This window comes from Pelobates fuscus, chromosome 1 (genome assembly GCF_036172605.1).
Source record: "Pelobates fuscus isolate aPelFus1 chromosome 1, aPelFus1.pri, whole genome shotgun sequence".
In the NCBI taxonomy this organism is placed as follows: domain Eukaryota; kingdom Metazoa; phylum Chordata; class Amphibia; order Anura; family Pelobatidae; genus Pelobates; species Pelobates fuscus.
The window spans coordinates 178,215,582-178,239,958 of record NC_086317.1 but is presented as its reverse complement, the minus strand read 5'-3'; the positions used below and the strand labels follow the sequence as shown (position 1 = coordinate 178,239,958).

Below are 24,377 nucleotides of genomic sequence, written 5' to 3'. Positions count from 1 at the left end.
TGCCTCCGTAACAAGTTAAAGGGATTCTATAGTGCCAGGAAAGCAAAGCCATTTTCCTGGCACTGTAGAATCCTACAGTGCCCCCCTTGTGCCACTCTCCCGCGCAGCTAAAGGTTTTAAAACCCCTTCAGTCACTCACCTGAATCCAGCGCCGATGTCCCTTCGGTCAGGCTGCGCCCACGCTCCTCCCCCACCATCACCCGTCAACGTCAATGCTTTCCTAGGGGGAAAAACTGACTCTGGATGTCCTCATGTATAGGGTGAGGACGTCCAGCGTCAGATAACAGACCAAAGGTCCATTTGTCTTCCCTCTTGACAGCCACTAAAGGAGGAGTTAACCTTTAGAGGTAATTATTGCAATTTCTCAGAAACTTCAATAATTACAACTGTAGGGTTAAGGGACAGGGGACATTGCACCCAGACCACTTCAATGAGCTGTGGTCTGGGTGCCTACAGTGTCCCTTTAAATGAGCTCTAGTTTTTAAGGGTGTGGGAGTGTTCTTTTAAATAACAAAAAATATATAATTTCTTTTAAAATGGCCCTGTAAACGCTTCACAAGGAGTGACATATGAGTAAAAAACAGAAAACAGAAAAGTAGACTTACAGTTTAATTCTGATGTATAGAGGGACTGCTGTGCAGTTTGGTTAGATTGGTTTGCTCTTATGAGTGGACACTCAATGGACACAGCAGTAAGCTGTCTGCATCACTTCCTTGTCTGTATCATAGACAATACATACAAAAGACATATGGGGTTAATTCCCTAAACACCAAATTGTAATGAATTACAATCCAAATTGCACAATGTAGGTTCAAATAGCCAAACTGTACGTAGGGTGAACTGAAGAATTTTATCAAATCAATTATTTTTGTCAATAATTTACAATTAATATTTTAATTGACTACATTTCACAGTATCATGAATAAGTGGTGGATTTAGAAAAATTCTCCAGTTCTGCTATAGTCCCAGAATAGCTATTATAGCTTGAAATTTGCAATTTGTTTTTTATGTTGCTTTTGCATGTAGGGTTGAATTGTATAAGGCATGTTGTAGGCACACTATAGACTCATGAAGCAATTCAGCTTAGTGAAGTGCTTTATGTGTCTAAAGTTTGTCATTAAAAAAAACACTGCACTTTTACAAATGGATGCCAAACACCTTCCTGCTGTCACTCAAAAAGGTGGGACATTTTATTTTACTTCCATTAGCTGTCTGAGAAAAATAGCATGCCTGAGAAAAATACCGGCATTTTTCTCAGTATAAACTGAGATTAGACTGGAATACCGGTGTGTTTTTGGAGAGAGACATTGATAGGAAGTCACAGTATATCCTCCCTGCCTCTCTCTACTCACTGATCTGCGGGGGAGCAGCTCTTCCCAGAGAGTCCACCAGGCAGCTTAGGTAAGTTAGGGATGGGGGGAGACAAATGGAAGGGCAGTCTGTAACAGGTAATAAAAGGGGCACACAGAGACATGGGGGCACAGGGGATCCTGGGAGACACATATACATGGATACACTAGGGAACACAGAGACATGGGGACACTGGGGCACACAGAGACATGGGGACACGGGGAACCTGGGAAACACAGAGACATGGGAACACTGGGGGACACAGATACATGGGGGCACAGGGGGATCCTGAGAGACACCAAGACATGGGGAAACTGGGGGACACAGAGACATGGGGATGCAGGGGGATCCTGAGAGACACCAAGACATGGGGTCACTGGGGGGCACAGAGATATGAGGACACTGGGGGATCCTGGGAGACACAGGGACACAGGGACACAGACACATAGGGACACAGAGACATGGGGACACTGAGACATTGGGAGACATGGGGACACTAGGGGAGACACTGGGGCACACAGAGACAACGGGACACTGGGGGATCCTGGGAGACATAGACACATGGGGACACTGAGACACTGGGAGACATGGGGGCACTCAGAGACTAGGGGACACTAGTAGACTAGGGGAGACATGGGGACACTAGGGGACACTGAGACATGGGGACACTAGGGGAAGCATGGGGACACTAGGGGAAGCATGGGGACACTGGGCACTAAAACACTGGGAGACATGTTGAAACTGAGACACTAGGGGACACTGGGAGACATGGGGATACTGGTAGACATGAGGACACCACTGAAACACTAGGGGACATAGAGACATGAGGATACTGGGGGATCCTGGGAGACACAGACACATGGGGACACAGACACATAGAGACACTGGGGGACACAGAGACATGAGGATACTGGGGGATACTGGGAGACACAGACACATGGGGACACTGGGGGACACAGAGACATGAGGACACTGGGGGATCCTGGGGGACACAGAGACATGGGGACACTGAGACATTAGGGGACACTGAGACACTGGGAGACATGGGGACACTAGGGGAGACATGGGAACACTGGGGCACACAGAGACATATGGACACTGGGGGATCCTGGGAGACACTGAGAGACATGGGGACACTGGGAGAGATGGGGAAACTGAGACATGGTGACACTGAGACACTAGGGGAGACATTGGGACACTAGAGGACACTGAGACATGGGGACACTAGGGGAGGCATGGAGACACTGGGCACTGAAACACTGGGAGACATGTGGAAACTGAGACACTAGGGGACACTGGGAGACATGGGGATACTGGTAGACATGAGGACACCACTGAAACACTAGGGGACACAGAGACATGAGGATACTGGGGGATCCTGGGAGACACAGACACATGGGGACACTGGGGGACACAGAGACATGAGGTCACTGGGGGATCCTGGGAGACAGCGACACATGGGGACACTGAGACATTAGGGGACACTGAGACACTGGGAGACATGGGGACACTAGGGGAGACATGGGAACACTGGGGCACACAGAGACATAGGGACACTGGGGGATCCTGGGAGACACTGGAAGACATGGGGACACTGAGACATGGGGACACTGAGACACTAGGGGAGACATTGGGACACTAGAGGACACTGAGACATGGGGACACTAGGGGAGGCATGGGGACACTGGGAGACATTGGGACTCTGGGAGACATGTGGAAACTGAGACACTTAGACATGGGGACACCACTGAAATACTAGGCAAAACTGAGACATGGGGACACTGAGACACTAGGAGACTGCGTTGTGAGACAGGGAGACAGGGGCGTACCTAGAGCATTTGGCACCCGGGGAGGATCCTGTGTTTGGCAACCCATCCCCTCTTTAAAATGTAAAAAACACCCACAAGTTTGTTTGTAAACTGTATATCAACTTGAAGAAAAAACCCTACCCATCAAATTCATAAAAACCCTGCACCACCTCTTCACATAAAAACCCTACACATAAAAACCCTGCATTCCCCCACACATAAAAAACCTGCACCACCCTTACACATAAAAACCCTGCACGCTAGACACATAACAACCCTGCTCCTCCATGCACATTAAATTCACACCCCCTTCATATAAAAACCTGCACCCCCTTTACATAAGTTCATACACCCCCTTCACATAAAAACCCTGTCCCCTTTACACCCTCTTCACATAGAAACCCTGCACCCCTACACATAAAAACCTTGCACCCCCTTTACACATCCCCCTTTCACATAAAATCTCTGCACCCCCACACATAAAACTCTGCACCCCCTACACATAAGAACCCTGCACCCCCCTATACATCAAATTAATACCACCTTTCACATAAATACCCTACACCCCCACACATAAAATCCCTACAGCCCCATACACATAAAGTTCATACACCCCCACACATAAAAACCCTGCACCACCCCTACACATAAAGTTCATACACCCCTCACACATAGAAAACCCTGCACCCCCCTACACATAACGTTCATACACCCCTTGCATTATCTACTCACAACTGATGATAAATTGTGGCGAATGCTCTGCTGCTGTGCTCCGGCACCGAACACTACTGCTGCCGCGGTGCCACCCTCACATCAGGTTAGATCCTTCCGCACCTGAAATCCGTGAAGGCGGACAGGCGGCGGTGGCGTGACGTCTGTGTCGTGTTCCTCACGCAGTAACACTCCTCCCCATGCTCCTCCCCAATGCGGCCCGCATTATGAGACTGGAATGGGGGTGTCTCATGACACTGGCACTCATGGCACCCCTCTAGTGAGTGGAAACCGGGACGGGCCACCCCTCCCCGCCTTCTCCCCCCCCCACCCCACCTCCCACCGCTCTCCCCCATTAGTACGCAACTGCAGGGCTACAGTGGGAGCAATCATTCTATAAAGCAGTATTAAACTGTAAGTAGTTTTTGGGTGATTTTAAAGAATTTCCTGTTATGTCATTCCTTGTGATTTACATATTGTGATATCACACATGCATAATTAATTTTTCTAATTAGTATGGCCAGTATTTTTTTTCCCAGATAGCTGGTAACCCTAGTATCTATCCAAAATATGCAAAGACTCCCAAAAGTCGCAGATCTGCTTTAAATAAGGAAGTGTAGACATCAGAGAAATTCCAGTATGCACTGTCCTTTTTTTTTTTTTTTTTTTTTTTTAATCATGGCTGTCGGTGTGGTAATGTCTATCTAATAAACATATCTTTCCCTGCAGACATTGATGAATGCTCCTTTGATAGGACATGTGACCACACGTGTGTCAACTCTCCTGGAAGCTTCCAGTGTCTATGTCACAAAGGCTATGCTCTGTATGGGCTTACACATTGTGGAGGTAATATTCCATGACAGTGTGGAATAAATATACTTATATAAATATGCTTCTGGGATCCTGTGTATTATGTGTTTATATGTGAAATCATTTGAAAACAGACAGTTTTTGCTAAGGAAAGAGATATGTGTTTTTCAAGTAGTGTTGACATGATTTTATTGAAATCAAAGTTTATTGAGAAATTAGAATTAAAGGTACAACATTTAATATTAGTACAATTTAATATTTTAGTATGAAAAAAGACAGTCCAGTGAATAGGACATTATAAAAAGCTCAAATATCCGCCTTGGAGCTGATATATAAGGAAATAGAGAGAGAAGAAAAAAATGTGAAGGAGGAAGTGAGGGGTGAATAACACTGGGGGCAGAAACAGGAAATGGATAAGACAAAAAAGAGTAAGTAACAGAACAAGTAATGTAGGAATGACAATAATTTTTTTGTACGCACCACCAGCAACTGATATTTATTATACTGTGTGGATGTAATTTTTTATACATTCCCTATTACTATTATTATTACATTTTATTATTTATAAAGCACTCACAAATTTGCAGTGCTGTACAATGGATGGACAAACACATAATTGTAACCAGACAGGTTGGATGCACAGGAACAGAGGGGTTACATAGTTACATAGTTACATAGCTGAAAAGAGACTTGCGTCCATCAAGTTCAGCCTTCCTCACATATGTTGTTGCTGTTGATCCAAAAGAAGGTAAAAAACCCAGTCTGAAGCGCTTCCAATTTTGCAACAAACTAGGAAAAAATTCCTTCTTGACCCCAAAATAGCAGTCAGATGTCTCCTTGGATCAAGCAGCTATTACCCCACTAATTAGAAATTGTATCCCTGTATGTTATGTTTTTGCAAGTATTTATCCAATTGCAGGGTTGAAGGCCCTGCTGAATGAGCTTACATGCTAGAGGGAGTGGGGTATAGAGGCAATTTTAACAGGAAAGGGTATTTCAAATGTAAAACTACAAACAGTGGTTAGAGACATCATTGTTACACATAGACATTATATTGATACCTGGAGTAATTTTTTTACACTTTTATACCAATATAGAGAAAAATCCCATTGTTTCAGTTGGCAAGAACACATAAACTAAGGGATGAGGCAATTGACAAGCCAGTCCTGTGTCAACCCTATTCCCTAGAACGAAAAGAGGCTCCTCTGCCCTAATTAAGAGTTGTCTTAATTTGCATAGCACAATGAAGATAGCTTTGGCTTCAATAAGGTAATATTAATGTACAGTGCATACATGTAATATTTATGTACACAGTTTAGAAAAAAAAATGAAATTTTTTTTAAGGAAGCACAAATCCACTTCATGTTGGTTCTGAAAACTTGGCTTTGCTAGTTTTTTTTGCCAGAAAGCAAATTGAAAACAATCTTTTCAACAATCGTCTTCTATATTTGTCAACCAAAAATGGTTTGTATTTGGGTTAGAGGTATCCTTCTATGTACAGTGAAGAAATCTTTTGCTTTTAGTAAATCAACTACTTCTTGTCAGCTCGGTTTACATCTGTTTCAGAGCAAATAATATGCATATATACTGTATTCTGGTGTACTGGCTATGGAATTTAAAATCAAAATAGAGAGTCAGCGCTAATTAATGAGTAAGGCAGCAACCCCAAAGGGAATCCCTCAAAGTCCCCTTAAAAAACAACAGGAGAGAAAATACAGAAAAGAGGCTGCGCCACACAAAATAAATATAATAGGATAACAATAATATATCCCCAAAAAGTCTTAACTTGACAGTTCTTGCTTTAGATCAAATGGTCTGTAACGTGCTTGGTCAGGGATAGTGTCCACGTAGGTCTTCCCCCGGAAAGATCCAATAATATATAAAGACAAAAGATAAAACAAAATAGTGCAATATATCCAATAGGGTAAAATAAAAGATAAAAGGAAGACGGTAATGCACTCACATGAGTAAGAGTTATAGCTAGCTCTAGTATGGACAGCGTACAACGGCACAATCTAGGCATGTGCATGGGGAAAATATTCGGCTTGGATCGGCATTCCGAAATTCGGACTTCATCAATTCGGGACTTCGGCAATTCGGCACTTCGACACTTGACCACTTCGGCACTTGACCACTTCGGCACTTGACCACTTCGAACTTCGCCACTTCGGAACTTCGCCACTTCGGAACTTCGGCAACTTTGGAACTTCGGCAACTTTGGAACTTCGGATTTTAGACACTTCGGGACTTCGGCACTTCGGCAACTTCGGCACTTCAGAACTTCGGAAACTTCAGAACTTCGGCAACTTCGGAACTTCGGCAACTTCAGAACTCCGGCATTTCGGGACCTAATTCCCACGGTATTAGGGAGTTATCTACCAAAAGGCTGAAAGACCTAAATTGGTCTTTCAGACAAATTTACTAATACTAAGTAAAGATTACTTAGTATTAGTAAATTGTGCCCCTACTCGCAATACCGTGAGTAGGGGCATGTCTATTAAACAGTGAGCAGCCTGTGGCTGCTCACTGTTAAAAAAAAATAAAAAAATAAAAAGGGTCCCCCCTCCCTGAGCGGGTGGGGGCCCTAAAGTAAAAAAAGGGGGGAGGACCTATTGTCCTCCCCACCGGCCCCCACCCCTGAGCGGCGGTGGGGGCCCTAAATAAAAATTTGGGGGGGGACCTAATGTCCTCCCCCCTGGCCCCCACCCCTGAGCAATGGGTGGGGGCCCTAAATACAAATGGGGGGACCTAATGTCCTTCCCCCTGGCCCCCACCCCTGAGCGGCGGGTGGGGGCCCTAAATACAAATGGGGGGACCTAATGTCCTTCCCCCTGGCCCCCACCCCTGAGCGGTGGGTGGGGGCCCTAAACAACAATAAGGGGGGACATAATGTCCTCCCCCCTTGCCCCCACCCCTGAGCGGTGGGTGGGGGCCTAAACAAGAATAAGGGGGGGACCTATTGTCCTCCCCCCTGGCCCCCACCCCTGAGCAGTGGGTGGGGGCCTTAAATACAAATTGGGGGGGACCTAATGTCCTCCCCCCTGGCCACCACCCCTGAGCGGTGGGTGGGGGCACTAAATACAAACTGGGGGTGGGACCTATTGTCCTCCCCCCTGGCCCCCACCCCTGAGCGGTGGGTGGGGGCCCTCAACAAAAATAAGGGGTGGGGACCTATTGTCCTCCCCCCTAATTTAACCCCCATCTTTTAACCCCCTAATTTAACCCCCATCCCCCAGGTGACTAGGGGTCGCAAAACCCCTAGTCACCCCCTCCCCCCAAAAAATAAACTCCTACCTACCCCCCTCACCCTAAAAATAATGAGGGGGACCATTTAACTAAGTACCTTTAAAAATTAAAATAAACTTACCATTCAATGTTTTCTTTCTTCTAAAATCTTCTTTTTTCAGCCCCAAAAAAGGGCCAATAAATATCCATAATAACCAACGCAATAAAAAAAAAAAAAAAAACTAGCGCCCCCCCCAAAAAGCCATCTTCACCCTGGAGGGCTCCGTGCAGACTGAGCTCTGCAGGGCGGGGGAAGGCTTATAACGCCTTGCCCCACCCTGCAATTAGGCTCAGGGCACTCTGATTGGTGGGTTTAAGCCATCCAATCAGAGTGCTCTGACAGGTAAATGAAGAGACTGACAGGTAAGTCTCTACATTTACCTGTCACAGCACTCTGATTGGTTGGTTTGAAATCCACCAATCAGATTGCTCTGTGTCATTTTACACAGCGTGGGAAAGTTCTTTGGAATTTTCCCACGCTGTGTAATTTGACTCATAACTCTCTGATTGGTTACTTAATTGCTCACTGTTTAATAGACATGCCCCTACTCGTGGTATAGCGAGTAGGGGCATAATTTACTAATACTAAGTAATCTTTACTTAGTATTAGTACATTTGTCTGAAAGACCAATTTAGGTCTTTCAGCCTTTTAGTAGATAGCTCCCTAATACCGTGGGAATTAGGGAGTTATCTTCTTATTCATTCCTGTCATTGGCTTAGTAACTTACATTTTATATGAATGTATGTTACTTGATTGTTGTAAGTTTTGCAAATGCATACAGCTGAATCCTGTCTATGTTTGTATACTTTTTATTTGAAATTGTATCCAGTGTAACATTCTTCTTCTTTCACTGGGTAAGTATATTCGTACTTAGGCAATACTGTGCTTCGGAACTTCGGCACTTCGGCACTTTGACACCTCGGAACTTCGGCAACTTCAGAACTTTGGCACTTCAGCACTACGGCACTACTACACTTTGGAAATTCGGTAATTTCAGCATTTCTGGACTTCAGCAATTCGCCACTTCGGCACTTCAACTATTCGGACATTCGGAAGCACCCGAATGTCCGAATGACCTGAAATTCGTCCGAATTTTAATTCGGACCGAAACGAATTGCACATGTCTAGTACAATCCCCGCTTATGGGATATGGTGCAGGTGTCTTGCTTCAAAGGTATGTTCAACACTCAAAGAGAATAAAATAGAGACAACCGATAGTGCTCTCTGAATAAAACAATGGTGTTAAAATATATATAAAAAGGTACTCACAAGGGTGGGGCAAACAAAATGCCCACTGGTATAAGCGTTGGTGGTTTGATCGCCACCTAGGATTCGCCTAAAAGGCTTTCTCAATATCTAATTCCATATTGAGAAAGCCTTTTAGGCGAAACGCGTTTATGGATTTTGTATTGTGTATTTTACTCATTAAAGCTCTGTTGGTTACTTTTAGTTGTGCCAATCATCTTTTATACACTCTATAATAATTATTTTGATTTTTACCTGCCATTTTTATCGTTGTGGACTCCAAGAAATCCTAGGTGGGGATCAATAAAAATCTTTTATTTTACCCTATTGGATATATTGCACTATTTTGTTCTATCTTTTGTCTTTATATATTATTGGATCTTTCCGGGGAAGACCTACATGGACACTATCCCTGACCAAGCACGTTACAGACCATTTGATCTAAAGCAAGAATTGTCAAGTTAAGACTTTTTTGGGATATATTATTGTATTATATTATATTTATTTTGTGTGGCGCAGCCTCTTTTCTGTATTTTCTCTCCTATGGAATTTAAAGGGTTATGAATAATTTGTATAGGCAGCATTTCAGCTTAAAACACTGTCCATACAGAGAAACCTCTCATTTTGTGCAGGGTCATAGTTACACTTCCTGCACATGTGATTTAGTTAGCCCCAAGCTATAATGGTAATTCTGTGCAAAAATCGGTCATTAGCATTCTCTGCATGCTGGCAACAAACATAATTATATTCTTCACTTGCAGGAAGTGCTGTGAGCAAGTCTGCAAGTAGAAGCCCATCCACCCTCCAGAGAGAGACAGCCCCGCTGTTCAGCCCCCATCACACTATGTACAGCCCTCCCTCCTTCCCTTCCTCAGCGACTGGGAGAAGGGTGGGTTGTAGCTGCAAGGTGAGCTGTCATCTTTTGCATCTTTTTCTTGTAAATGCCAACATAGCATGCAATCACTGTAGTGTTCAGTGATTCAACAATGCTTATCTATAAGAAGCATTTGATTGGTCCAAGAATGTGAAGGGAACAATGTGGCGTAGACATGTGCAATTTGTTTAAATTCAAATGTAAATTCTGAAGAATCTCGGCAATTTGGACATTCGGATGCTTCCGAATGTCTGAATTGCCTAATTTTCGAAGTGCTGAATTTCAGAAGTACCGAACCGAATTGCAGAAGTGCCGAATTTCGCAAGTGCTGAACCGAACCGAAGTGCCGAATTTCGGAAGTGCCAAAGTGCTTTGGATTTCTGAAAAGTGGCAAAACAAGAGAGAGAGGGAAAATTATGTGAATGCTGAAAGGACTCTAACGCTAACCCTACCCCTACCCCTAACCCTAGATGTGTAAGTGGTTGTGGTGGTTAGGGGTAGGGGTAGAGGTGGGGGTAGGGGTTATTGTTAGGGAATTGACGAAGTGTCGAATTGCGAAAGTTCCGAACCAAAGTGCCGAAGTCCCAAATTGCGAAAGTACCGAACCAAAGTGCCAAAGTCCTGAATTTCGGAAGTGCTGAACTGAATTTTTTGCCCATGAACATCCCTAATATGGCGTGGGAATAGCTGACAAGTGCTCAATATGCCCAACAGGGCAAATAGACAGTTAAAAAGGGTTGGAGTAACCCTTCAAAGTAACTGTGGATGACAAGCAACAAATAATGTATTGATATAAATGATATCACTAGAAGGCATGGACTTGGATCCATTGTTAGGGACCAGGAACCAGACAGAGACGGAACTAGATGCAAACACACCTTTATTGATGAATAACAAATAAATAACAAAAGCAAAGTCCAGGAATCAAGCAGGGGTCAGTCACCAGAGCGGGTAGTCAGACAAGCCAGGGATCAGGAGCACGGAGAGCAGCGGAGTCAGGAACAAGGCCGGAGTCAGGAACCAGGAACAAACAGGAAACACAGGAACAAGGAGACTTCTGGGAAACAGGAAACCACGCAAGGGCAAGGAGGTTCTGGGCTTAGCTGCTTAAATAGGCAGAACTGATTAGCAGCAGGGTTGATTACTACTCACAGGTGAGTAACCATGGCAACAAGCAGAAGGAGCTCATAGTAATTGCAGCTGAAAACTCAATCACTGAAACAGAAAGGGTTGCTGTTTAAAACAGCAAAGAAACCCTGACATCCATCTATGATGGATGCTTAAAGGGTATAATTGTAGGGTGTCAGGGTGTCATTGTAAATCATGCCTCCTTTCCTGGTATTCATGGAAGAGCTTAAATGCCAGCCTCCTTTCCACTGATTATGGACCCTGGCACAGAACACAGAAAAAAAGAAAGCGCTACAATAGCACCACAATTTTGATATGTACAGTGATATATACAATATGTATTATATAATAGACAAATATATAGTTAAAAGTCCAAAAAGGTAAAACAAGTCCAAGAGATAATGTAGATATGCACTTATCAGAAGTATTTTTCTACCAAGTGTCTGGGTAATTCCTCAATGGGTGTAGCAGGGTGGGTTCACTAGTGGAGTCCATATAAGACAACAAAAAAAGGAATAATAGAGTAGTATGTTTTTACAGGAAAAAAAAAGGAAAACTATATACTCCTACTCACGTTTTATGGAGCTGTAACTAGCTCCAGTATGAATGGCATCAGTGGTACAATCCCCATTTGCAAGGATACGTGAGAATTAAGTCTTTGTATAGGTGGACCATAGAAATAAGAAGAAACAACAATAGTGCTCACTGAATAAAATGCCAGGAGTAAGGATAAATGGAAAGGTACTCACATTTGCCAGAGCGGACAGACTGCTCTATGGATCAGGCGTGGGTGGTATATTCCCCACCAACAATCTTTGGAGTAGTACTCACTTTGGAGTAGTACTCACTGGACATAAAAATCAGGTGCCAGGCAGTATGAGGTAAAATAAAATCCATATAGAATAGTAGTGATAATAAAAATGTAGAAAAAAAGAGTAAAATGGCACACTCTAGTAAAGTGCAAAATGAGCCAATGTACCTTTATTCAGACAATAATAAAACATAGGTTAAAACAGCATAAATAGTAACCACTTCGCGTTTCGCCTCTAGGGCTTCTTCAAGTGGAGATAGAAAGGAGTTATCTGACATATGAGGGTTTAAATAGTAGAAATTATGGTTTGTCAATTTGAAATTGGAGCCAAAATGGCTTCATTAGCATAATGATAATCTATTGTATACCTTTAAAAATTAACACTCTATATGTTGAGAGAGATGGAATTGATATATTAGTTATATATATATATATATATATATATATATATATATGATTGATATATTAGTTATATATTTTTTTTTAAATCTTTGTTTTAAAAAAAAAGATTAAACAGACAAAATTGTTCTAGATAGATAAAAATAATAAATTAATCATTTTTAAACAGGCAAATAGCCTTATGGAGAGACTGGATAGTAAAAAGAATATTATGGAATAGGAAAAATGGAGGTGATATTGGAGACACATATTTCATGATTATTAGAAAATATAGCAGTTTAAGTAAAACATCTTTAGAGTCCAGAATTGATGTTCCAAGATATGCATAACTGTGTAAAATGGTTTATTTGACTTTTACATTGTATTAGTATATAAACACAAAATATATATTTTTAGGCATGGTATAATAGGGTAAAAGTGAATAATTCTAAGATCAAAAATAAAATACAGATAAATGCAATGGAAATACTTACATATGAACATAAAACATATGGTAAAAATGAATACAAATATATATAGAAATGGGAATTATCTCCATTGAATATTTGAAAAAGTATATTTTATAAAAAAAATTAAGTAAATTATAAAGGTCAAAGTCTACATTTAATCCATTTGGGGCAAGGGTTTTTAAAAGATAGAACCAATACATTTCTTTTTGGCCTATGATTTTTTTGACATCGCCACCTCTCCAGGAAATTTTACATTTCTGGATACCAATGCATTTTAGATGTTTGGGGTTTTTATCGTGGATTAGAAAGTGTTTTGATACTGAATGATTTAGGTATCCTCTGATTAAAATTTTACAGTGTTCAGCTAGTCTGGTTTTTAAACACCTAGTTGTCATTCCAACGTACTGGAGGACACATGGGCACTCCAATAGATATATAACATTTTTGGTATTGCAGCATAAAAGGTGTTTGGGGTATGATTTTGGGGTATGACTTTTTAGTTATATTGGATGTAAATTGTGTAGTTTTGGACTTAATGTTTGGATCTGTGGTTTTGGTGTAATTTTTGGTTTAAATAGGTAAAACTAGGAGCACCTCTAAAAACTATGTTGGGTTTATCTGGGATAAATTCTTTGAGAGTGTTGTCTTGTTTTAAAATGTTTTTTAATGCTGCTTTTCATATTGTGACTATTGTTATTAAAATGAAAAATGATCTGCATAAAAGAGGAATCTTTGTCATTTTTAGTTTTATATTCTAAGATGTGTGATCTATTTTTTGTTTGACTGCTGTAAGAGATCTGTCAAGGTTATCTAGGGAATAATTTTTATCGATAAAGTTTTCTTTAAAAGTAAGGGCTTGTTCATTGAAATCTTCATTCAGGAGCAATTTCTACGGAGTCGTAAGAATTGGCTTTTGGGTATACTCGTTAACCATGATTTGTGGTGACAGCTGCATTGGTCGATAATAGTACAGACTTTTTAAAAAAAATGTTTTAGTATTAATTGTGCCGTTATGAATAAAAATGTGCAAGTCTAAAAAGTTAATACTACTGCTACTGAATTCTGAGGTTAAAATGATACTGTTATTGTTTGTATTAAGATGGGTTAAAAGGGATTTTAGGGAATCTTCTGAGCCTTTCCAGATAAAAAAAAAAGGTTGTCTATATAGCGGAAATAGGTAACCAGGTTTGACTGCCAAGCATGGTCACCCCAAATGGCTTTTGTCTCCCAATCAGCCATAAAAAGGTTTGCTTGGCTTGGGGCAAACCTGGTCCCCATAGACATGCCTTATTTTCGGATGTAAAAGGAATCTAAAAAACAAAAATAGCTGTTTTTAAAAATAATATGATAAAATCTATATGTGCATCGGTATAATGTTTTCTGCTTTTAGTAATTTTAAGACCGCTTCAAATCCTTTTTGTGGGGAATGATGGTGTATAATGATTGGACATCGCATGTTACTAAAATATAATTTGTCTGCCATATGAAATTGTTTAAAAAGCAAAGGAGGGTCATGGAGTCTTTGAGATATGATTTAATTTTTTTAACTGAGGGTTGTAGAATAATATCTATGTATTCTGAGAGATTGGGTAAGGCAGAATTTATACCGGAAACTATGGGTCTACCAGGGGGATTTTGTTTGTTTTTGTGTATTTTTGGTAGAAAATAGATGACAGGGATTTTGAAGTAAGGTACACTTATATAATTTCATTCTTTTTTTATTAAAATGTTAGATTCAAAATCTTTTTTTAAAAATATATCTAAAATATTTTTTATGGTGGCAGTGGGATCATGTGTTTTTCATAGACTTTGGGGTCATTCAGTTATTTGAAAGCCTCTTATATATACATGGTTTTTGAGAGTATAACTAGACTCTCGCCTTTGTTGACTGGTTTTATGACAATACTGTCATCTTCTTGGAGTTCTTTGAGGGCCAATCGTTCACTACGGGTTACGATGGTTGTGACAGACCTCCTGGCACTTCAACCGGGTACTTCCATCAATTGCTGATTCATTGTAATCCTTGAGTACCATAAGTACCGCACCAGAACACCATAACCACCGTAAACCCCACAGACCGCTGCAGCTTGGTTGGGGTCCTTGGTTGGGGTCGCTGTCCTCCAACCACCCTGGACCCAAGACCAGGATCCAGCTTTCAGTGGGTAGACCTCTCCTAGTCCAGAGAGCGAAGCAGGCTGCTCTTACAAGAGCAATCGTTGTGATCTGAGGGAGTATAGTGATTACAGCAATCCCCAGAGTGAATATAGCTCTCCAATCCCCCAAACATGAATCTAGACTTCATGAAGGGCAAAACGAAATCTGTTTAATAACTGGCCTATTATATCAGTCCCCATGCAAGGGGCACACCCCTCCGGACCTGAGAGTAAACCACAGTAGAAAGAAATACACAATCACATTGGCTCTCAGGTCCAGGACACTGCCATACAAAATAGGTCAATCCCTCCCCTATGCCTGGGAGATAATTGAGTCAAGCCCTGTATTAAACTCAATTATCTCCAAACACAAAAAATACACATTTTTCAAACACCCCAAAAGTACCTTAAAATTACATAAAATCCCCACAAAAGTCACATCCCTTGATAGCCCTGATCTGGGTGACCAACATATCCAAAAATCACCCAGATCAGTTCAGAGGTTCAGGAAGTCTTAATTTTGACCGCCCGCCCGCATGGTCCCATGCCCAAAACAGTGCCAGAGAATCAGGGCTTGCGGTCGGTCTAGTTCGGTAGTTTAAAAACGGACAAACTACCAAACAGAGTCAATAGTCAATAGTCAAGATAGCTGCCACCTCATGGTTGTCCATAGGAATTGCGGCCACCCAGACGAACACTTAGAACTTACAAAGTAGCAATTAGGCTTAACAAGCTCCAGGGTGGTCTCTGGTTCGTGCGGCTGTTCGGTTCCTGAACCAAATATATAATCCCATGAACCAAGTCTGTTCACATAGTTTTTTTAAAGGGCCCATAGTCTTTGGTAAGCGGCTGGCCAGCAAGCCCCTCCAAGAACACATGACAAGGCTTTTGTTTTTTAATGTTCTTGAGGTCTTTTAGAACTAATTTTTTGAAAACCTCAAGTGGGTCTGACTTGAAGCTAGGGTGTTTGGGGAGGGGAATTGGTGTTTGGACGTATCTCTAAAAAATAGTCTTCATTTTCAATTTCTGAGTCTATAGAGAGGAGTTGGTATCTGTTTTGGTGACTGTAATTACGTAGTAGGGGAATGTTGGTGGTCATTGTTCTTGTATGTTTATCTTAACCTTTAGGGTCTTGGAGGAGAGTCATGGCGAGTTCTTTTGAGATTAGGGGAATAATTGGTGAGAAGTGGTTTATTGTACGTAGGATAATTTTGGTATTGAGGTGACTGTGTGTGATTATATGGATATAATTAGACGTTCTTATTGTTCGTTGGGGTGATTGGTGATTTTTGTTGTGATGTGTATTGCCCTGATAATGGTTATAGGTATGAATAAAGATAGTATAGCTCCAGATATAGGAAAAACCTACTCTGATACTAAAAATTGGTTGAGGAGGTAAAGAGGGCATAACCCAGAGCAAATAGCAGAAATAAACCAAACAAATGAAGGTCACTAAGATTACCTCCAATGTTAGAACATTTCAAGGTAATAGCAAATAACTTTATTAGTAACAGAGAATCAATAACATACAAAACACACCAAGTTCCCCCAACATAAAAGTGAGGTGAATTAAATAGTCAAGATCTAGACTACTTAATGCAGTTAAAAAGAATGGGGAGTCACAGGTAAACTGTGATGTCTACAGCAAGGCTTAGGTCGCTAAGTGGTAATTGCATGTAATAAGCAACCATAGAAGTCTTTTTAAATCCCTCAATAAAATAAATAGATGCACTATTAACTATACATAGTAAAGATGGACAAATAGAGGGGTGCAAAGACAGTACATAAAGAAGAACCCTAGTTTAATTATATATAAAAGGAGGTTCCTAAGAGAGTATCTGTAATTCTTAATTAGATAAAGTGTATGTAGTATGTCCTGCCCCCTCAAGGGTTACAAACAGTTGTAAATAGAGAAACAATTATCACATATGATAATAGCAGGCACAGAATTATACTTAATGTTAGAAAAGGCAAATCATGGGAATATAATTAAGGCAATTGCCCACTGTATGTCCCTACTGCCAACCAACTATCAGAGATCTTCTCCCAGCTTGCTGCTTCGAGGCAGCCCCCCTAATCCAGTATAACTGTAAATAACCCAATCCAAGTATTAACAGAGTAAACCCGCATTAAAGTACTAGAAACCCCATCTTAAGAAGTGAAAAATAAAATCAATGAAAGTGCATCGGCTTAGCATCTCGACGTGTGTTTCGGCGTTTGAAGTACTCCTTTCTCAAGAGCAAACCACCAACTGAGATGCACTTGCTTGTAAAAAAAAAGTGGATCACTCCCACTCATAAGGCTCAACCAATCATAGTCAATCCTTCTCACCCAGATCAGAAGTGGCTAACATTAGGGATCCTAGGTTGTGTAACATATAAAGCCACGAGTAGGGGTTGATCTACTAAATGAAGATTCTCAAACATCAACTTACTAAGTAATAGGACCTAAAATTTAACTCCCAAAGAAACCCAGTTGCTCGATAAAAAAAATAACAAGAGTTCCAAAGAAACAAGTCACATAATGTATATGGTGCTAAATGGAGTCAGAGTAGGGGTTGATCCACTAAATGAAAATTATCATAAGTCAACTTTAACCCCCAACAAACCAAATTCACAATAACAACTTTAACCCCCAACCAACCTAATGCACAATAAAGAAGTAACAATGGTTCCAATGAAACAAATCACGTAATGCATATGGTGCTTAACGGAGTCCAACATACATACACAGCGTAACGTCCCATAAATTATATCAAGTCGTTAATTTGATGGAGTGTATGGAGAGACCAATATAAGTCCCCCAAATTATACAGTAATGATGAAAGAAGAAAAAACTAAATATATTTGGATGGACCAAAGAAGCCATCTATGTACACTTGGCTCCAGCGTCTGAATCAAATGGATAAATAAAGGAAAAATAGGGAAACTGGTCCAATAAAAGCTATTAGTCCCACATGAATGTTAGGGACCAAAGTTCAACTCAGAGAAATGTCATTCTTGTGCCAGAGCAGGTAAATCCAGATCAAGATTAATCAAATGTAGGGGAGAAAGAAAAATCCTCATTTAACCCTAGAGCTTGCAGGGTTTTAAGTTTGTGTCGTCTCCTCCCCCATCCTCCCCTCCTCCTCTCATATTTCTTGTTTGGTAACGGGTATTGTATATTGGATAATCCTCTTGTGATCCTAGGGCTACAAAATGATCCTTTTTAAGGATCCCTTTAGGATTATTAGACCCCGATGACTTGGGAGTCTGAGGCTGGGGCTGTAATATAATCTGTTGGTTCCCAGACTCCGTCATAATCTGACATCATATTCTTTCCCGAATTTAATCAGGTTCGATGGGTAAATAGTTTAAAGACATTCCCTGTCTGGTATTCTCTAGAGTCGCGAATAAACGTTTGATGTTTCCTAGTCTTTATGGATAGTTGGAACTTTTCAAGGTTATGTTTCAATCTAATTTCCAAGTGGCCAACTCACTCTGGAACTGGTTAACCTTCTCAATTTCTTTGCCTAACTCTAGATTAGTTTTAGTGAATTTCTCTTTCTCAAACTTACAGATTATCTCCATAAATCTATTAGAACACGCTCCAGCCCCAGATTCCCATTCCTTAACAAACTCAGCATTCTCAGAATATGGTATGGGAATATTCCGGACCCTTGGTCCTCTAGGAACCATGTATTTTTTCAAGTCATTTTCAAGAGATGAAATTTCCCAGCATATTCTGATTTGTTGTCTATAAAGTTAATTTAGATTATTGAATGACTGATTTATATCAGGGAGGGGTGTTGATTCTTCAAGATGCTCACTGGAAAAAACATGAATGTCCGGTTTATTAGATAGAAAGGCTGTCATGGAACTATTTTGAAACTGTGGTAATTAGAGATATAGAATTCTGGTCACCAACCCTGGTATTGAAACCTGAAAACTAATTAGAATAAAGATAAAATACCTCCAGATATAGGAAAAACCTACTCTGATGCTAAAAAGGGTTGAGGAGGTAAAAGAGGGCATAACCCAGAGCCAATAGCAGAAATAAACCAAACAAATGAGGGTCAGAGCCTAAAAAACAGATCCTATCCTCACTTAGATTACCTCCAATGTTAGAACATTTCAAGGTAATAGCAAATAACTTTATTAGTAACAGAGAATCAATAACATACAAAACACACCAAGTGCCCCCCCAACAAAAAAAGTGAGGTGAATTAAATAGTTAAGATCTAGACTACTTAATGCAGTTAAAAAGAATGGGGAGTCACGGGTTAAACTGGGATGTCTACAGCAAGGCCTTGGTCGCTAAGTGGTAAGTGCATGTAATAAGCAACCATAGAAGTCTTGTATGGCGGGTGGGGGCCCTAAGTATCAATGGAAGGGACCTATTGTCTCCTCTCAGGTCCCCACCCATGAGTAGCGGGTGGGGACCCTAACAGACAATGGGGGGAACTATTGTTGTCCCCCCAGGGCCTCCCCCCACAAGTGACTAGGGGTCCCCAAACCCCTAGTCACCCACCTCCCCAGTAAAATTAAATCCTACCTACTCCCTGACCCTAAAAATAGTGAGGGGGGAACAAAAAGCTAACACCCCGTAAAATAAAATTTCATACTTACCATTAGATGTCTTCTTTCTTATTTTCTTTTCTTTCTTCAGCCCCCAAAAAGACCAAATAAAAATCCATAATTGTCCCGTCGCAACTGTTAAAAAAAAATAAAAAAATAAAACGAGACCCAAAAAAAAAAAAAACGTGCAGAAAAAAGAAACAGCCTATGGCAAAAAAAAAAAAAAAACAATCTTCATCCAGTGAGGGCACCGCACAGACTTAGCTCCTTATGCTTTCTCAGAAATTGCCAGCAGTTATGATAATGGACTTGGAGACCAAATGGGAATTTGCCTTTTCCGCAAAGCAGGGAGGTGATAGGGAGTAGGGCCTGTAGTGTTAATGGGGAATCCCAGGTCAGGAGAGATCGGATTCAACATAATCAAGTCCTTCACAGGGAAGGGGTGCATGCAGAATATAATGTCTTAGGGGATTAGAAACGACACCAGAGGATCAAAATACCAACTTCTGGTAAACCAAGCAGTCACACAGGATTCTAAGACTAGACAGACCAATCTGTGCACAGCCTGGATTGACTACAAGAAAGCATATGACACAATGCCACATACATTGATTCTGGAATGCTTGACTCTGTACAACGTCAACAAGACATTAAGAGCCTTTATCAAGAACTCGATGGGCAAGTGGAAAACAACTCTAGAAGCCAATTCTAGGACAATAACACAAGTGAGCATATACCAAGGTGATGAGCTATCCCAAATACTGTTCTGCATAGGCCTCAACCCCCTTAAGCCAGATCATCATGAAGAGTTGACACAGGTGCAGGAGTGGAGCAACCAAGCTGTGGATCAGTGATCTACCTAAATAGGATATACAGTAAGGACAATGGAATGGAATTCGGGCTAGATAAGTGTGGGCCGGTGATAACAAAAAGAGGGAAGATGATCAGGACAGAAGGAGTTAATGTACAAGCTGGCCAAATAATGATGTAGAGAACCACTACAAGTACCTGGGGGGTACCACAAATACATAGAAACATTGAGGAAGAGGCAAGAAAGATATTAACATCCAAGAACCTCCAAAGAGTCAGACAGAGAGTCTGAAGTCCCAGCCCATGGCAAGAACAAGATCTAAGACATCAACACATATACCCTACCAGCCATCAGGTACCCAGCTGGAATCATAACTTGGCCAAGAGAAGAGTTGGTCACCATGGATGTCAAAACCCTTAAATGACTCACTATGAATGGACCAAAATCCAGCACCCATAGACTGTACACCAGCCAGAAGATAGGAGGTCGGGACTGATGAGTGAACCACAGAGCATCTTAAAGTACATCATAAAGATGACAACCAAAGATGAACTGGGGGATATGATAGAAACATTTAAATACATAAAGGGAATCAGCACAGTAAAGGAGGAGACTATATTTAAAAGAAGAAAAACTACCACAACAAGAGGACATAGTCTTAAATTAGAGGGACAAAGGTTTAAAAACAATATCAGGAAGTATTACTTTACTGAGAGGGTAGTGGATGCATGGAATAGCCTTCAAGCTGAAGTGGTAGAGGTTAACACAGTAAAGGAGTTTAAGCATGCGTGGGATAGGCATAAGGCTATCCTAACTATAAGATAAGGCCAGGGACTAATAAAAGTATTTAGAAAATTGGGCAGACTAGATGGGCCGAATGGTTCTTACCTGCCGTCACATTCTATGTTTCTATGTTTCTACATTACGCAAGGCTTTGTTTAATTATGTGCGCTCTGCGTGGGATCCTTTAAATTAAATGGTGTACGTTATGATGTACCTCCCAATGTGTTGGACCAGCAGTGAGTGCAGGGCATTTCTCGATGTATACATGGAGGAGCAATGTACTATGTTGGTGATGTAAAATGTCATGCTTTACAGAGTGATTGCCTAAAACACGTAAATATACTGCTGGGCGCATAAACAGGGTGGTTAATGCAAACAGTTTTGTGGAGCTCCCTAAGAACTAATGTCCAGCAACATAGCGTCCACTGGTGGCTGCCCACCATTTTAAGTGAGGGAGACTGAGGTCAATGGGTGCAAGGACTGCTGGCGTTAACAAATGGGATTTAAAACAAATAAAACAATGACCGTTAATAGTCTGAACCTCGGGATATGCAGTCAGGCAGCGGTGGGTGATGCAAGTCCCCTTGGCTGTCCACTTGAGTCAGCCAACGCCCAACCTGGAGGCTTGAGATGGAGGCTTGGTATGGAGGTGTAGCGTCAGTGGTTTTCTGGTATGCTGAGGGGCAGCCAGTGGGTGTGCAGTTGCCGCTTTCAGTCCCTTGCCGCAGGTGTTTGGCCGGGTCGAGCATTCCCAGGGTACTCTCCATGATTCCTCTGAGCCTTCTGTGCCGATTGGGTAGCTGATGGCAGCATTCTGGTGCGGGCTTCAAGTTTAGCCCAAAAGCGTTCGAGGATCTCATCCAATGTTGCCATATGTCGGAGAGGTAAGCCGGTCAGGAGTAGCTTGCTCTGTAGATCCGGTCCACATGCGTCCGCCATCTTGCAGGGCTAGGTCTCAGTGTAGGGTTGTTGCTGAGCTGACTAATCGGGTCAGTGTCTACAGCCCCTGTGGTGACCCGGATAACCCCCGCCGGTCTAAAGGGGGGGAACGTGGCCCAAACCACAGTCTGGTCGATTATAGGCGGAAGACCGACCGCATCTCCCACCTCCATTGTGGTAGCAGGCCGCCAGGGGCGGACTGACCAGTCGGGCACTTCGGACATGGTCCGAGGGCCCGGCTGGGAGGGGGGCCCGCCGCCAGAGCCGCCATCAGGGGGCCCGGCGGCAGGGCCGGATTGCCCCACCGCGGCCTCGGCATCTGTGCATGTAAGTGCCACCGGGTGGCCGGTCCGGTGGCACACTGAAGGGGCCGGCCGCAGTACATGCTGGAGCCGCCGGGCCGGGTGGCAGCCTCGCCGGTCCGGCGGCACTCCTGTCAGGCTGTCAGTAACGCTGAGGACGGAAGGAGGGGAGGAGCATGTCTCTCTCACATGCTCCTTTGCGGTTCCCACAATTCCCAGCACAGGATGTGGGAACCGCAAAGGAGCATGTGAGAGAGACATGCTCCTCCCCTCCTTCCGTCCTCAGCGTTACTGACAGCCTGACAGGAGTGCCGCCGGACCGGCGAGGCTGCCACCCGGCCCGGCGGCTCCAGCATGTACCCGGCCCCTTCAGTCTTCTCTTGGTAAATGGGAGGGGGAAAAATAAAACAGAGAGGGGGAAAAGATAGAGGCAGGGGAAGAAACAGACAGTGGGAAAATAGAGAGACAGGGGGAGGGGGAAGGAAAGAGACAGAGGGGGGGGAGAGAGTGACACAGGGAAAGGAGGGAGAAATAGACAGGGGGGAGAGTGAGACACAGGGGGAGAAAGAAGGGGAATAGAGGGAGGGGGGAGAAAGAGACAGAGGGGAAGAGAGATGTGGGGTAGGGAGAGACACAGGGAAAGGGGGGAGAAAGAGACAGAGGGGACGAGAGATGTGGGGTAGAGAGAGAGACACAGGGAAAGGGGGGAGAAAGAGACAGGGGACGAGAGATGTGGGGTAGGGAGAGACACAGGGAAAGGGGGGAGAAAGAGACAGAGGGGACGAGAGATGTGGGGTAGAGAGAGAGACACATGGAAAGGGGGGAGAAAGAGACAGAGGGGACGAGAGACACAGGGAGAAAGGAGAGAGACCCACAAGGGGAGGGGGAGAAAGAGGCAGAGGGGGAAGAGAGACTGGGAAGGAGAGGGGAGACATGGACACAGAGGAGCAGTGAGGGGGAGAAAGAAACATACAGAGGGACTGGGGGAGACAAAAAGGCACACAGTAGGGCTGTATATATAATTGGTGGATCGCCCCAGCCGATCTCTCTCCCCGGTCTGCAGGCACCGTGCGGGCAGCTGGCAGGGAGGGAAGAAGAGAGGACCCGGGAGCTTAGCCTACAGCTTCTCTGGGTCCTTCTCACGCAAGCACAGAGCGTTGCCGCAGTTACCACGGCAACGCTCCGGCTCTCGCAAGAGTGAACTCTAGCCCTGGTGGTCGCAGTAGTGAGAGTGAACTCTAGCCCCATACACACACTGCCCCCCCACACACACACCATACACATTCACTCACTGCCCCCCATACACACACACTGTCCCCACACACACCCTACACATTTACACACATTGCCTCACACACACACACATACACAGACCCCCATACTAACATTGCCACACACACCCTATATGTTCACACACACACACACACACACACACACACTGAACCTTTCACACACACTGCACCCCTCACACATTGCACCACTGCTCCTATACCCTACTACAGCCCCATATCCCAGCAGACCCCAGGTAAGTTTTCAAACTGTTCTTAAACGGTTTGACTACTTACTCTGGGAGGGGGTCCTGGCCCTCCTGGCACCATAACCACTACACAGAGCAGCAGTGGTTATTGTGCATGGATTATTTCTTTAAATAATCTACAAGTGCCCCCGTAGCCAGCCCACAGGCCAGCCAGCCAGCCCACAAGCCAACCAAGCCACCAGTTAGCCAGCCCACAGGCCAGCCAGGCCAGCAGCCAGCCACAGGCCAGTAGCCAGCCCACAGACTTACAACAAGCCACAGGCTTACAGCCAGCAAGCCCACAGCCTGCCGGCAGTAGCCAGCAAGCCCACAGCCTGCCGGCAGTAGCCAGCAAGCCCACAGCCTGCCGGGAAGCCACAGCCTGCCAGCCGCAGCCAGCAAGCCCACAGCCTTCCAGCAACAGTAATTAAGGTAGGAGGAGCCAA

At 43.1% G+C, this 24,377-nt stretch overlaps 1 protein-coding gene across 1 annotated transcript in view; it reads left to right on the top strand.

Annotated features, from left to right (window-relative positions):
* The window catches only part of SCUBE3 (signal peptide, CUB domain and EGF like domain containing 3), a 180,834-nt gene that overhangs the window by 104,474 nt on the left and 51,983 nt on the right, over positions 1-24,377 (top strand). The window contains exon 11 of the mRNA XM_063453038.1: positions 4,599-4,715. Coding sequence (XP_063309108.1) covers positions 4,599-4,715 — 117 coding nt within the window. The remainder of the gene's footprint in view (positions 1-4,598; positions 4,716-24,377) is intronic.